Source organism: Jaculus jaculus, chromosome 7, assembly GCF_020740685.1.
Source record: "Jaculus jaculus isolate mJacJac1 chromosome 7, mJacJac1.mat.Y.cur, whole genome shotgun sequence".
Taxonomy (NCBI): Eukaryota; Metazoa; Chordata; class Mammalia; order Rodentia; family Dipodidae; genus Jaculus; species Jaculus jaculus.
The window spans coordinates 124,272,979-124,287,639 of record NC_059108.1 but is presented as its reverse complement, the minus strand read 5'-3'; the positions used below and the strand labels follow the sequence as shown (position 1 = coordinate 124,287,639).

General features: G+C 49.6%; 1 protein-coding gene across 1 annotated transcript in view; it reads right to left on the bottom strand.

Moving 5' to 3' along the window:
• Positions 1-14,661, bottom strand: part of Plekhd1 (pleckstrin homology and coiled-coil domain containing D1) — a 38,930-nt gene that overhangs the window by 17,549 nt on the left and 6,720 nt on the right. The window contains exons 2-6 of the mRNA XM_004649290.2: positions 7,007-7,100; positions 6,598-6,687; positions 6,332-6,408; positions 5,465-5,556; positions 4,604-4,656 (exon numbers count right to left, since the gene is read on the bottom strand). Coding sequence (XP_004649347.1) covers positions 4,604-4,656; positions 5,465-5,556; positions 6,332-6,408; positions 6,598-6,687; positions 7,007-7,100 — 406 coding nt within the window. The remainder of the gene's footprint in view (positions 1-4,603; positions 4,657-5,464; positions 5,557-6,331; positions 6,409-6,597; positions 6,688-7,006; positions 7,101-14,661) is intronic.

The following is a 14,661-nucleotide window of genomic DNA, read 5'->3' as shown; positions in this document are numbered from 1 at the left end:
TGTAGGAAATCCAAAAGATTGACAAGAAGACAGAGATAGAGAGAGATTCCATGCATAGATAGAAACACTCAATATTGTCAAAATGTCATTTCTTCCCAACATGGTCTACAGATTCACTACAAACTCACATACTATCCAACTGGAAGACTTAAGATAAATCCACAGTAAAAAACCCTAAGGACCCAGGTTCAACTCTCCAGATCCCACATAATCCAGATGCACAAGGAGATGCAAGCACACAAGGCTGCACCCGTGCACAAGTGGCTGGAGGCCCTGGCATGCCAATTCTCTCCCTTTCTCTCATTAAAAAATAAGATAAAAATAAGCTATCGGATAAAAAAATAAGATAAAATACAAAATAAAAATACAAAAACAAAAACAAAAAAACCTTCAAGAGTATACGAATAAGCAGAAGTCACTAGAAGGCAAGTATTAACTCCCTCAGAGAAAGAACTTTCAAGTCTCCTTGGCAGCAGTAGCTGTCCATCACAGAATCAGGATCATCATTCGTCAGGAAGGTCAGCAAAGGCTTCATACTTGGAGTGAGAGGTTCCTTCCAGTTCAGTTTGTGTTGTGACAGGGAGCCACCTGTGGTGGCCAGAACCCTGCCAGCTGGCCCTGGGTGTGTCTGACTTCCCCCAGCACCTGCCCACATTAGAGGCTGAGGGAGAGTTCAACCAGAAAAGGAAAAGTGGACGGCTGTCCTCTTGCACAGGGAGAGATGAGGCAACAGGGGACCAAGAAGGGGGCATCCAAGACAGGGCACGGTCTTCTGCCCCTGGCAGGCACAGCCAGGCAGCTCGCTCTGCGCTCTGTGCTTATGCTCTGAGATCCCCAGACCCTTTGTGCTACGTCGAAGAGGTCAGGGCTGGCATCACAGGGTGCACACCAGCAAGACCATGTAACACTTCCCTAAATCCTAGTCCACTGAGCTGCACAGCAACCCGGAGGTAGGCGGGAACAGGCAGCATTTTTATCAGGCATCAAGGATAAAGAATTTGAAGTTCAGAGAAGTCAAGGCCACAGTCAGTGATGAGGTTGAAACTCTAGTCCAGGTCTCCTGGTTCTAGTCCCTGGGCTTCTGTAAACCAGGCGGTCACCTGAAGACCTCAGACATCATGGTGAAAATCTTCATCTGGTCTCTGGTACACAGTGCCCAAAGGACCACTGACAATCTCTAGCCTGGAGTGGCGATGAGGAAGGTACAGGAAACAGGTGAATGGATCAGCAAGTAAGGAAAGACTTTGGCAGAATGGCTCAGTGGTCAAGCCAGGCTAGAACAAGGTTGCTCCTGACCTCGAACATGCCACTGACAGGGGCTGTGACCCTGAGGTGGTTCTCTCCCTGCTGCCTGCCCAAGGCAGCCTTTGCTGTAGGAACAGCTGGGCCTAAGCCTTACTGATGCTCTAGCAGACAGGCGCACTCACAGTCACCAGCCTCCCCCTTTCAATGCTATGGTATTAAGCAAGGCTCGTGTGCTCTGGGTCTCCGTTGTCCTAATTTCTCAGCTAAGACCTAGATAGAGTGTCTAAATTTTCCTCGGGCCAACTGCTGCCCCAGATTCAGCTTCTGATGGATAAGACTTCACTCCACACTACTGGCTGTGTCTCCCACTCTACCCCATCCTGGGTTTCCCGAATCACATGCCCTTAAGTTTCTGACAATACACTAAAGTCTCAACCAAAATACATAGCACTCTATGGAGAAAGGACGGTATAACTTGGGACTTAAGATGACAGTCTGGAGATACCCTGGGGGGAGAAGAGGCTCATTGCTGTCATATCAGTCCTCAAACACATATTTGCAAGTTCAAATCCTTAACCTTTAGAGAATATATATACATAAACATAAACATATACATATGTATGTATGTATGTATGCATGGATGGATGGGTGGATGGATAGATAGATAGATAGATAGATAGATATATTGATCGATCGATCGATCAGGCCAGGCATGGTGGTACACACCTTTAATCCCAGCACTCAGGAGGCAGAGGTAGAAAGATCACCCTGAGGGCTAGAGAGATGGTTAGGTGGTTAAGGCACTTGCCTGTGAAGCCTAAGGACCCAGGTTCGATTCTCCAGGTCCCACATAACCCAGATGTACATAGTGGCACATACATCTGGAGTTCATTTGGAGGCTAGAGGCCCTGGCATGCCCATTCTCTCTCTCTCAAATAAATAAATTAAATTAAATATTTTTTAAAAAAAAGAAAGATCACCGTGAGTTCAATGCTAGACTGAGACTACACAGTAAACTCCAGGTCAGTCTACAGTAGAATGAAACCCTCCTTACCTCGAAAAACTGAAAAACCAAAACAAATAAATAAATAAAACACATTTCTAATCAACAAAATGACTCTAAAGTTCAAGTGGAAGACTAAGTGGAGATGACACATGAAATTTTAGAAGACAATGAAGGCAAATGTTCTTTTGGATTAAAACCAAGCTATAATTTAAAATTGCAAGACTCAAGTCTGATCATTCAGTGCTTTAAAAAAATACTTTATTTATTTGAGAGGGAAAGAAAGAGGCAAAGAGCCTCTAACCACTGCAAACAAACTCTAAGCACATGTGCCACCATGTGTGTCTGGCTTACGTGGGTACTGGGGAATTGAACCTGGGTCTATAGGCTTCACAGGCAAGCTCCTTAACCACTAAGCCACCTCTTGGGCCAGAGGCTATGCCAGGCCCTGAAAGGGCTTAGATACAAATGGGGCATGGTACTTCTTAACATCAGGATGTGTCTCAGAGCCCCATGAATGGCGGTGGGAACAGGGCAGAGTTCCTGTCTAAGTCAGAGCTGGGCACTGAGTGAAGCCTTCAGCACTGTGGCTGGCTGTGGAGAGGAGCAGGAACAGCGATAAGGCAAAGGAGTGATTCAGTCGAGACCCCTCTAGATGCGCTCCTCTGGGCAAGCCATTGTGTAGCTTCAGGCTTCAAACAGTTCCCATTCAGGATGGACCCATAATTAATAATAACATGAGGCCTGGCAGGATGGCTTAGCAGTTAAGGTATTTGTCTGTGAAGCCTAAGGACCCAGATTTGATTCCCCAGTACCACGTAAGCCAGATGTACAAGGTGGGGTGCGTGCCTCTGGAGTTTGCGGTGACTGGAGGTTCTGGTGTGCCCATTCTCTCGCTCTCTTTTTAAATTTATTTTGTAAATTTTTTTATGAAAGAGAGAGCAATAAAGAGAGAGAATGCAAATGCACTCCAGAGGCATGGGCCACCTTGTACGCATGTGCAACCTTGCACGCTTGTGTCACCTTGTGCATCTGGCTTACATGGGATCTGGAGAGTTGAACATGGGTCCTTAGGCTTTGCAGGCAAATGCCTTAACCACTAAGCCATCTCTCCAGCCCCCATTCTCTCACTTTATTTGCCTCTTTCACTCTCCTAAAATAGATAAAATTTTTAAAAAATGTTTAAAAAAGTAGTAACACGGGCATAATACTACGAAAGAAAGCTATTCATTAGGCACGTTCTATGAACCAATAACTTTGTATGTAACATCTCATTTAATCCTTACAACATCCCTCAACAGAGGATATTCTGATCATTTCCAAGATGAGAAGACTGATGATCAGAAAGTCTCAGTAACTCGATGGGGGTTACATAGTTACAAGTGTGAGGGTCAAATGCAATCTCAGGTAGTGTGACTCCAGTGTTCACTCTGTTTACCCTACACTGCCCAGCCCTGCAAGTGTAGAAATGACCCCTCAGGACAAGCAAGGCTCGGTACTACACAGAGATCTGACATGAAGTGGACTTCAGGCTCCTTACATCTACAGGTCACTTTACGACAACGCTGAGGCCCTTACTGTGGGCAGCATCATCCCATGGCTATAGTGTCAACATGGAAAGAAAGAAGGAATCAAAGTCATCAAACTGTATGACTCTTAATGGTGACAGAAGTCCCTTGTGAGCCGGGCGTGATGGTGCGCCCCTTTAATCCCAGCACTTGGGAGGCAGAGGTAAGAGGATCATCATGAGTTCAAGGCCACCCTGAGACTACATAGTAAATTCCAGGTCAGCCTGGACTAGAGTGAGGCCTTACCTCAAAAAACCTAAAAAAAAAAAAAGTCCCCTGTGGGTAATCAAGCTTGTCACAGCTGCCTGTGGGTATCAGCGACAAGTAGCTTAGGAAGTGTTTGGATGTTTTTTTCTTTAGAATGTGGTCAACCATCCTTAACACTTTCTTTTTTTCTCTTTTTTTCTTTTTTCAAGGTAAGGTCTCACTCTAGCCCAGGCAGACCTGGATTTCACTATGTAGTCTCAGGGTGGCCTCGAACTCATGGCGATCCTCCTACCTCTGCCTCCCGAGTGCTGGGATTAAAGGTGTGTGCCACCACGCCCAGCCCATGCTTTACACTTTCTAAGAGATGATGAAGAAAATTATTCTTCCTGTCAGGAAGCTACAACAAGGTGCAGATGTTGGCATCTTACTTGTCGCCCCCACTCCAGCCGATCTGAGGTCTCCGGAAAGTCTCTGGATGCCCAGTCCCTCTGCATCATTCCCAAATGCCAGAAACACAAGCTGGCCCTTGGGGATGTGAAGGGTGTGCAGGGTGTTCTGTGCAGCCTTGATGAGCCCCTACCTCTCTCTGCTCCCTCTGAAGGCACAGTTCTTCCGTCTCCTCCATCAGCTTGTCTGCCAAAGCAAGTACACGCTCACTGAAAACTCAGCTCGGAGAACACGTGGGCGAGGCGCCCATGGTGGTCTCTGTCACTCCCCAACCACCTCTCAGGAGAGAAGTCAGCACATGTTGACAGAAGCTGTCTCATGGGGTCTGAGCTGTGTCCCTGTCCCTCCTTTCTGGTCATTGTCCCTGCTTGGTGCGTTTACAGAGCCATGGCAAACCTGAGCCTGGGGAGGGGAGTACCCAGAGCGGGCAAAGGAAGCCAGGTGCAGGCTGGCAGGCAAGAGGAGCATCTCTCTCTTCTCTCCCAACCACAGTGTGTTTAGCACCCAGTAGGGCCCAGGGGCCTAAAGCCTGGCAGCCGGGTTTAAAGTGGTTTTAGTAGGGGGAGGGGAGAAGTGGGGAGTACATATGTGCAGGACTTGGAGACCCCAGAGGGCCTCACTGAATGCCCTCACTGAATGCCTAACACTTTCCCTTCAACTTGGACTCCATTCTACCTCTTAAAGCTAGGAACTATTTTGATCCCCCACCTTAAGGAGGAGGAAATTGAGATTTAAAGAGGCTGAGCTGCTACAGAAATCCACACACGAGATAGCTGGGTGACGAGGCTGCGTGTAGAGCGGGCTTTCTGACCACGGGGCCCTCCCGCCTCCAGCACACTGGCCAAGAGGGCGTTTATTACACCGTAAAACTCTCTGGATGCCAAACTGCCTGCTAAGCGCCACAGAGACCACCCCCTGCTCCCTCCCGTCACCCAGGCACCCAAATGCTGCCATCGTGGAACCTCAGATTCCAGCCCACACCCCTGTAGCCGACCTAAATACTCCTGCTTTTCCTTTGCCAACTGCAGCCCCTGGGCCTCCAGGCTCTTGATCATGGCTTCTCCCAGCTGGGCATTCTTCCAGGTCCTGGGGAGGGAAGGCAGAAGGGACAGAGGGGAGAGAGAGGAACAAAACCATTATGCCAGAGGACAGGGCCGGGGAGAAGAATGCACGCGTTCTGTGCTTGCCCCTCCTCTGTCTTCCACAATCTCAGCGTGGGCTCCCGCTGGCATTGTGGGCTCTGGCTCGCCACCAGCATCGATCATCAGGTTACGGTAACCCGAGGCTGCAGCTATAAAGTGGGCCATAGAGGCTGAGCCAAGAGCACTTGCAGAGCAGGGAAAGGATTGCTTCCCGGGCAGCTTTCTACACGGCGCATGCCCACCCTTGGGTGCAAGGCCAGGCAGAGGGTGTGATTCAGCATTCCTGGATGGACCTGAGGTGTGGTGTGGCCTAGCTTGAATAGGCAGGTGCCGCACAGGTGCGAGTGGACAGTGTCAGACAGGGAGGTTTCTGTGACCTGAACCCTGATTTACAAAACGCTAGCTTTGGTCCTTGCTAGGATTAATTGCAGGCCTGGGGAGGTGATGAGGTGCCAAATATGACCCATGGGGCTGGATTCATTTCCAAGAACCGGAGGCCAACGATGCCCCCGTCTGTCACCTGTGACTGTAGACACTGTACAAGCTCACCACTCCGGGGACCCTCACAGGTGTTCTAATGCTTGATCTGTTTCCTCCACACAGCCTAGCCAGACCCCACAGCACAGCCTCGGGGTGCCAGAGGACAGGATGGGAGTCAAGGTGAGCTCGGCTTGTCCCTTCCCATCCTGGCCCCTCAAAGGCCTTACTGGCACACTTACACCTTCCCAGACTCTTGCAGCATCTCCAGCCACTGCGTCTGCTCAAACTCGGACTCAGCAGCCAGCAAGACATTCCCCTGCCAGGAAGAGAAGCCAGGGTAAGAGGTGTCTACTCTAAGGACGAGGGAGGCCAGCTTTGCACTCCCCACCCCACCCCACCCCTCAGGCCTGGGCCAGCAGCAGCCCTTCTAGGCTGTTCTCCAGGGACCAACACAAAGCCCGCTGCTTTTCCAACCCCAGGCTGGGGTGGGGGGAGCCCCACTCACGTGGAAGTCCTGGTGTGAGATCTTCATGGCATAGGGCATGCTTGGCTCTTCCCTGGCCTCCACCAGGCAGCCACCCAGTGGGATGACACCCTGAGGAAGAAGCAGAGCGGGCAGCCCCCACCCAGCTCACATCACTCGAGGTTCCCTGGGGGCCCCTAGACAAAGCCAGGTGCTGCCAAGGGCCCCAGGCTGGACCAGACCCCGAGGCTACCGGACCGAGGCAAGAACTGGCTCCAGAGGGAAGAGGAGGCGGGCTCGGCTCGGGGGTGCAAAGGGATGTTGTGCCACAAGAGGACTGGCTCTCCTGGCCCCATGCTAAACCACAGCAAGATGACAGGCGACTAGTCGCTTACCAAGTGGGACATCTCCCGCACCAGTGCCCCCTGTGGCCCTCGAGAGGTCGCCTTACCTTAGGATGGATATTGAAGTACTTATTGCTTTCAAAGCACTTCTTCTCACTCTCAGAGTAGTAGAGCAGAAAGCTCTCTTTGATGATGAAAAACCTATGGGGAGGGTGTTGGAGACAAAAGGGGTGAGGTCTCTCAGGACAAGCGTACACTTGGGGTCCTCAACTCCCTCAACTCACACAGGATCCCATGGGGACACGAGCTCACACTCCACAACTCACAAAGGCCTCAGCTAGATTCCCCGAGCAGACAGTACAACCTCCATGCCAGGGCAGAGAAAAGGAGGGGCCAAGGCTGGCTTCGCGTGCTGCCTGTCCCCATGCCCTTCCTGGGGCTGTCCCCATCAGCATAGCAGGGGCTTGGGCTATCACCTCCAGTCATTTGTTAAAGGCTTGGGGTCCTCCGGGCATAGGACAGGAAGAAGAGATGTGATTCCAAGATGGGAGTTTGGTATAATTTTGAGATCTGGCTGCCAAATGGAATTGGGTACAAGCTGCTGAAGCCACTTATGCAGCCCTGAGCCCCAAGGGTGACACCTGCGTTCCTTTTGTCTCAGACTGCTCACAACCTCCCTCAGGGATGCAAGCCTAACTTAGGAGCACGGTGGCCTTGGTGCTTTCTAGCTGGCTACTGGTGCGGCAAGTCCTTGAGGGCAGTATGTGGAATGCTTGACTCCCTGGAGTCTCGGAGAACTAATGACTGACGCTAGGAAACTAAGCGCTCTCCAGGGTGAAGATCCAACTGGGCTGCAAAGCTCCTGCATCTCAGAGACACCCAGAGTGCTCCTTCTCCCAGAGCCACCTTTGCTGGGAGGTGATGCGGCCTGAGAAGGACCTGGTGGGGATTTGAGCGTGCATGTGCATGTGAGCACACGCAGGGGAAGATCCAGGTGGCATTTAGGTTGGAACTTGCTAGGACAAATTAGAATGGCCAGCAGTGTGACTTTCCCACCTGCTTGACATTCAGTGACATGGCATTGGTGATTTGATACAGGCCTTGGCGGGAGTACTGATACCATGAAAGTCAAATACTATAGAACTGTCTTGCACCCCTCCTCAAGAGCCTGTTGGGAAATAGTTCCCAGAACCACTCGTTGAACCAGCTTCTTGTGAGGAGCTTGAGAAGATGCAGACGGGCATTAAGAAATCATGTGAAGCCGGGCTTGGTGGCACACACCTTTAATCCCAGCACTGGGGGGGGAGGCAGAGGTAGGAGGAGTTCGAGGCCACCCTGAGACTACAGAGTAAATTACAGGGCAGCCTTGGCTAGAGGGAGACACTACCTCGAAAAACCAAAGGAAAAAAAAGTCATATGATCTCGGCAGGTCCCACCAAGCCACACAGCCTCCCTTGGGGTGGAGGTACAGGCCATCTCTCTTTTCCTGGGCAGACTAAACGTTGGCTTTGTGCTTTAGTAGGAACCTCCAACTAATTTTTGTGCCTTTTATTTGCTTTTTAACTAGAGGCCAGCATCCCAGACCCAACTTTGTATCTTTTATTTTTCTCTTTTGAGATGGGGGTCTTCGACGTCAAGCTGGTCTTCAACTCACGAACTTGAGTGACACTCCCACCTCAGCTTCCCGAGTAACTGGGACAGTAGGCCTGTACCATACTGGCTTTTACCCATTTTCCTTACTTGTGCCAACTCTTTCTACCCAGCTAGAACAAACGTAGCCTGGTAGACCTTTTTTGGTAGTGACACCCTGCTGTCGACTCTCTGTAATGTTTTCCTTCCTCCAGTGGCGAGTACATGAATGCCACCTACTGCACAGCTGCAGTGATGTCCTGGGACCTTCAGCAGCTGACCCAGCCCACCACTGGGCTTTCCTGCCCCTCTGGGTCTCTCTGCTCCAGGACAAGGCTGCCCTCAAATACAGACAGCACTGCTCCATCTGGAATGTCTTCCCTCTAGTCTTTTATCTATCTATCTATTTAATTATTTATGAGAGAGAAAGAGGCAGAGAGAGAGAGAGAGAGAGAGAGAGAGAGAGAGAATGAATGAATGAATGAATGGGCGGGCCAGGGCCTCCAGCCATTGCAAACAAACTCCAGATGCATGCATTACCTTGTGCATCTGGCTTACGTGGGTCCTGGGAAGTTGAACCTGGGTCCTTTGGCTTTGTAGGCAAGTGCCTTAACCCTTTCCAGTGCTTTCCTATCTGTCAAGCCATCTCACTCTTGATGATCAGATCAGGCTAGTCTGCACTGCCCTCTGTCTGGCCTCCTGAACTTGTTGGTCAGGTCCTTAACTGGACACTTACTACCTACTGCCCCTGTGTGGTTTGTCCAGGGGAGGCCACTAGACTCCGGGAGGGCGGGGCTATGCCACATCAGTCCCATGGGGAAGGCAGATGTCTCCTGCCTGTTCCAAAGGCATGTCAGAGATTATGTGAGAACACAGATAGACCTGCCATCCTCCATCTGGGTCACTTGGCTGGGCAAAGCAACTTGGTTCCGTGGGCCGTGGTTTTTCTTTGCTGGTTGAGTAGGAGTGGCAGCGTCTATTTCATGGGGTGACTGTGAGGACTGAAGGACCTGGTCAGCTGGTGGAGGGCCCAGGATGGGGTGCAGTGATGTAAGGTCTGGATACGACCCTCTGCACGGAAGACTGACCAGTGGCATGGAGCTGCCTCGGCCCCTCAGCGGCATCTGGGCTGCACAGGTTGTGAAGCCCTCACTGCAAAGTGGCTCCAGATTTGTAGTGTAAGTCAGGTCGTGTCACTCCTGCTCAAAGCCTTCCCATGGTCATCCTTCTTCCTCAGAGAAAAAGCCAACCTCTCTCTACCAAGTAGTGATGTGACTTTCAGCCAACACCCCACCTCTTCCCTTCTTTCTGCCCATATAAAATGCAAGAGCGCCTGCCTTATAGGATAATGGTAAGTGTTAAATGCATTAACAAAGGCAGCTGGAGAGAGGATTTTAAGGAGGTTGCCATGATTTAGTGAGCTTTTAAGCAGAGCACCAATCCAACAGGACTATGACTTTATAAAAAAAAAAAAAAAAAGGAAGCTAAGCCAGACATGGTGGCACACACCTTTAATCCCAGCACTCGGGAGGGAGGCAGGAGGATCGCCGTGAGTTTGAGGCCACTCGGAGACTACATAGTGAATTCCAGACCAGCTTGGGCCAGAGCAAGCCCCTACCTCAAAAAAAAAAAAAAAAAAAAAATCAAACAAACAAAAAAAGGAAACTAGGTATGATAGTGCACCCTTGTAATCTCAGCATTTGGGAGGTTGAGACAGGAGGATTACAAATTCAAGGCCAGCCTGGGCTCTATAGAGAGACCCTATTTAAAAAAAATCAGCCAGGCATGGTGGCACATGCCTTTAATCCCAGCACTCGGGAGGCAGAGGTAGGAGGATCGCTTTGAATCAGGGATGTGGCTCATTTAGTAGAATGCTTGCCTATCATGCATGAGGAAGCCCTGAGTTTTATGCATAGCACCACATAGCATTGTGATGGTGCACACTTGTAATCTCAGCACTTGAGAGGCAGAGGCAGAGGCAGGAGGACCGGGAGTTCAAAGCCACCATCAGTTACATAGCAAGTTGGAGACCAGCCCAGAGACACTGTCTCAAAAAAAGAAGAAGAAAAAAGTAACTTTGAGGCGAGGGTAGATGCCACAGGCAGAGGTCTCTAGAAGGAAGCACAAGGCTTCAGCAGGACCAGACTGCCCAAGGTCCTGTGGCTACTGTATGATAAACAGTGCCAGAGCTTCCTTTGAGCTCTTACCACAATCCCCTGCTGCTGACGCTAAGCAGCTGCCTCTGTTAATGCATTTAACACTTACCATTATCCTATAAGGCAGGTGCTCTTGCATTTTATATGGGCAGAAAGAAGGGAAGAGGTGGGAGAAGGGCCGAAAGTCACACCACTACTTGGTAGAGAGAGGTTGGCTTTTTCTCTGAGGAAGAAGTACAGCCACGGGAAGGCTTCGAGCAGGAGTGACACGACCTGACTTACACTACAAATGTCGAGTCCTGGCTGCTATATGGAGAACAGACTGTCCAGGCCCAGGCAGGGGACCTCCTAAGAACTATTATTGCCTACACATGACTAAGGGTCAAAAGATCTTGTGGGCAGAGGTGTGCTGACTGCTCAGCTGTTCCCAGCTTGGTGGGGGTAGAGCTGGCATAAACCTGGAGGAAGAAGCAACTACCTGGCTGGCAGTGACGAACACCTACCATGGTTCACTTGGTCGGCACGCTGTTATGACCCAAAAGGCCTCTGCGTATCACCCTGCCTTGGAGGTGGCCAGTGCTCCAGTCGCTGATTCTTAGTTTCTGCTCAGCAGCTGGCTGGGGTCTCGGATCTGAGTGCTCAGCACAGAGGAACACCTCCTCTTCCCAGGCCTTCCTTCAAAGTCCCCTTGTTTTACAGACACCCTCATTCAGATTCCAAGACTTGGAGGCTACTTCCTTTGGGCCCTGTAAACTGGGCTGGCAGGGCAAGGGCTGGCTATGGTCACCATTTCCTTAGCCATTCTCATTTTTTAAAATATTTTATTTTTATTTATGTAGAGGGAGAATGGGCATGCCAAGGCCTCCAGCCACTGCAAACACACTCCAGATGCATGTGCCACCTTGTGCATCTGGCTTATGTGGGTCTTGGGGAATTGAACCTGGGTTCTTTGGCTTTGCAACAAGCGCCTTAACTGTTAAGCCACCTCTCCAACCCTCCTTAGCCATTCTCCTTTGTGGGTTCCTGTTGAGGGAGCTCTGCATGGATCAGGATTGATACCTGGAACAATCATGGAGGGTGAGACCTTTCATTCTCATTTTACAGGTGTGGAGTAATTCATGCAAATCCACACACCTGGGGCAGAAACCTGGCTAGGATGGGAACCTAGGGCCACCAAGCCCTACCCCAACTTCCCACACAGCTTAGGGAGATTTTCTCCTTGCTCAGGGCCTGCATACAACCGGAGAAGAGGTATAGGGAACCAGGTTGAGGTAGCCAGGGTCAGAGACCCACCACTTACCAGCAGTAACAGGGCAAGCTTCCTAGTCTCCTTTAGACCTCAGGTCCCTTGTGTGCAATTTCAGGATAATAATTAATGCCTATGACTCAGGGTGGAAAGGAAAGGGAGTCTGAGCACATAAAGACTTAGACGCTCGCTCATGGTAGACACTCAGGAGGTGCTCGTTCTTATCTGACTCCATTATTCCTTATCGGTGAGTCAGTGTTTGTGCAGCCGCCTTGCCCTCCTTTCCCATTTGTGCTCACGTGGTTCCTACTGGCAGGCGCTTGGCTGTAGCCCAGCTGGCTGGCTCCCTGTCCTCCAAACAAATGGCAAGGCCCTGCGTCCTGTCCTCCCCCTGTCTGAAGTCTGAAGCCACCCCTTCTCCAGAGCTAACATCTGTCCTTGAAGAAGCTTTGTCACCAGTCCTAACTCTCAGGATCCTCCATCTGCCCTTTGGGGTGTGAAGAAACTCAGAGAGAGCCCACAGTGAGAGTCATGTCAGCCCTGGATGGCTCCTCTCGCTGATTTTAAAGAACGGCATTTCCACCTGCAGATGGAGGAGCACGTCGAAGGCAGCAAGACACTCACTTTGCTACGTTTTTAAATTCTTTTTTTTTTTTTTTAATTCTTTAAAGTATTTATTGGGTTGAAGAGATGGCTTAGCAGTTAAGGTGCTTGCCTGTGAGCCCTAAGGACCCAGGTTCACTTCTCCAGGTCCCATGTAAGCCAGATGCACAAGGCGGTGCACGTGTCTGGAGTTCCTTTGCAATGGTTGGAGGCTCTGGTGCACCCATTCTCTATCCCTCTAACTTCTTTTTGTCTGTCTCTGTCCCCTCTGTCTCTAATAAATAAATAAAAATAAATCTTAAAAAAATATTTATTTATGAGAGAGAGAGGAAAAAAACCTATGAATACACCAGGGCCTCCTGCCACTGCAAACCAACTCCAGACACATGTGCCACCGTGCATCTGGCTTTACATGGGTACTGAGAAATTGAACCCAGGCCATCAGGTTTTGTAAGCAAACATTTCCCCCCCCCCCCCGTGGAAAAACTATTTTTATTAAAATGGTAAAAAAAAAAAAGCATACCAATTCTGACCTAGGATTAATTCAGTGTCCTGTGCTTCTGTAAGCTGTGTAATCTAAAGGAGTCTACTTTTCTTTACATTGTTAAGAAGCATAAAGTTAAAGTAAGAAAATTCAAGTAAAACCATTTTTCTTAAATTCATTTAATAAGCCCAATACAGAATTTTATGAACTGTTATATAGATTTTTATGTGAAAGGAAATTTGACTCCTAAGTGTCAATGTAAGCAAACATTTTTAACCTCAAAGCCATTTATCCAGCCTCCTTAAAATTCTTTATTTTTATTTTTTTGTATTTCATTTATTTATTTGAAAGCAGAGAGAGAATGGGTGCACCAGGGACCCCAGCCACACTGCAAATGAATTCCAGATGCATGCATCACATTGTGAATGTGGCTTTACATGGGTACTAGGGAATCGAACCCAGGTGGTTAGGCTTTACAGGCAAGTGCCTTAACTGCTGGGTCATCTCTCCAGCCCCCAAATTCCTTATTTAAATTTTTTTTTTAATTTACAAGGAGAGAGAGAATTAATAGGCATGCCATGGTCCCTTGCTACTGCAAATGAACTCCACATGCATGTGCCACTTCATGCATCTGGCTTTACTTGGATACTGGTGAACTGAACCAAGGCCATCAGGCTTTGAAAGCAAGTACCTTAAACTGTTGAGCCACCTCTCTAGCCCCCGCTGCATGTTTTAATAGTGTTTCTCTTACTCAAACAACTCTGAGGTGGAGGTCTTTCACCTCATTTCAGTGGTAAGGAAACGAGCACAGAGAGATTAAGCAACCAGTAAAGTGACGAACTTGGAGGGTTCCGTTACACAGCCCAAGCTCTCAATGGCTCCTGCGCTGTGTTGCTTGGAACTCCCCATCGCTTCAGACCAGGAGTCATTTGTCTCCCTTGAGCTGATCTTTGCAGAATGAGGGCAATGCTAGGTCGGCTCAGGTCACAGTACCTAGCCCAAGCAGGTACTGTGCCGGCCCTGGGGCTTAATGAGAGCCCCCGCCCTCCAGGGGCTTAGAGTTGAACACGGGAGACGGCATGTAGGAATCAGTTTGAAAATAGCTCATGGTCATCCAGCTCCCTTTATTGTGCCACTCTTCGAGCTCATTCATTCATTCATGGCTGATGTGAGGTACGTGAGGAAACTGGAGCACAGAGAAGTTAAAAAATATGCCCCAGATCTCACAGCTGGTAAATGGAGGAGGTTAGAATTCTTGCTAAGTGCCGGGCTACAGGTTGACACCGTCAAGCCGCAGGATTCACTGCAGCATAGGAAGCACCAGGGGGACATGTTGCAACACTGTCACACACCAGGATGTGATGCTGCGACATCGTAACATGCCAGAGCACATTGCGATGTTGTGCTAGAACCACCCTCACAGCAACCCGAAACCACCAGCACATGCAGCAACATGGCTACGTTTGCATGAGGGACAGAAAAGAGTGAATGGTTTAGAAAATGGCCAAGGAGGGCTGGAGCGATGGCTTATTGCTTAAGGCACTTGCCTGCAAAGCCAAAGGACCTAGGTTTGATTCCCCAGAACCCACGTAAGCCAGATGTACAAGGCGGCACATGTGTCTGGAGTTCGTTTGCAGTGGCTCA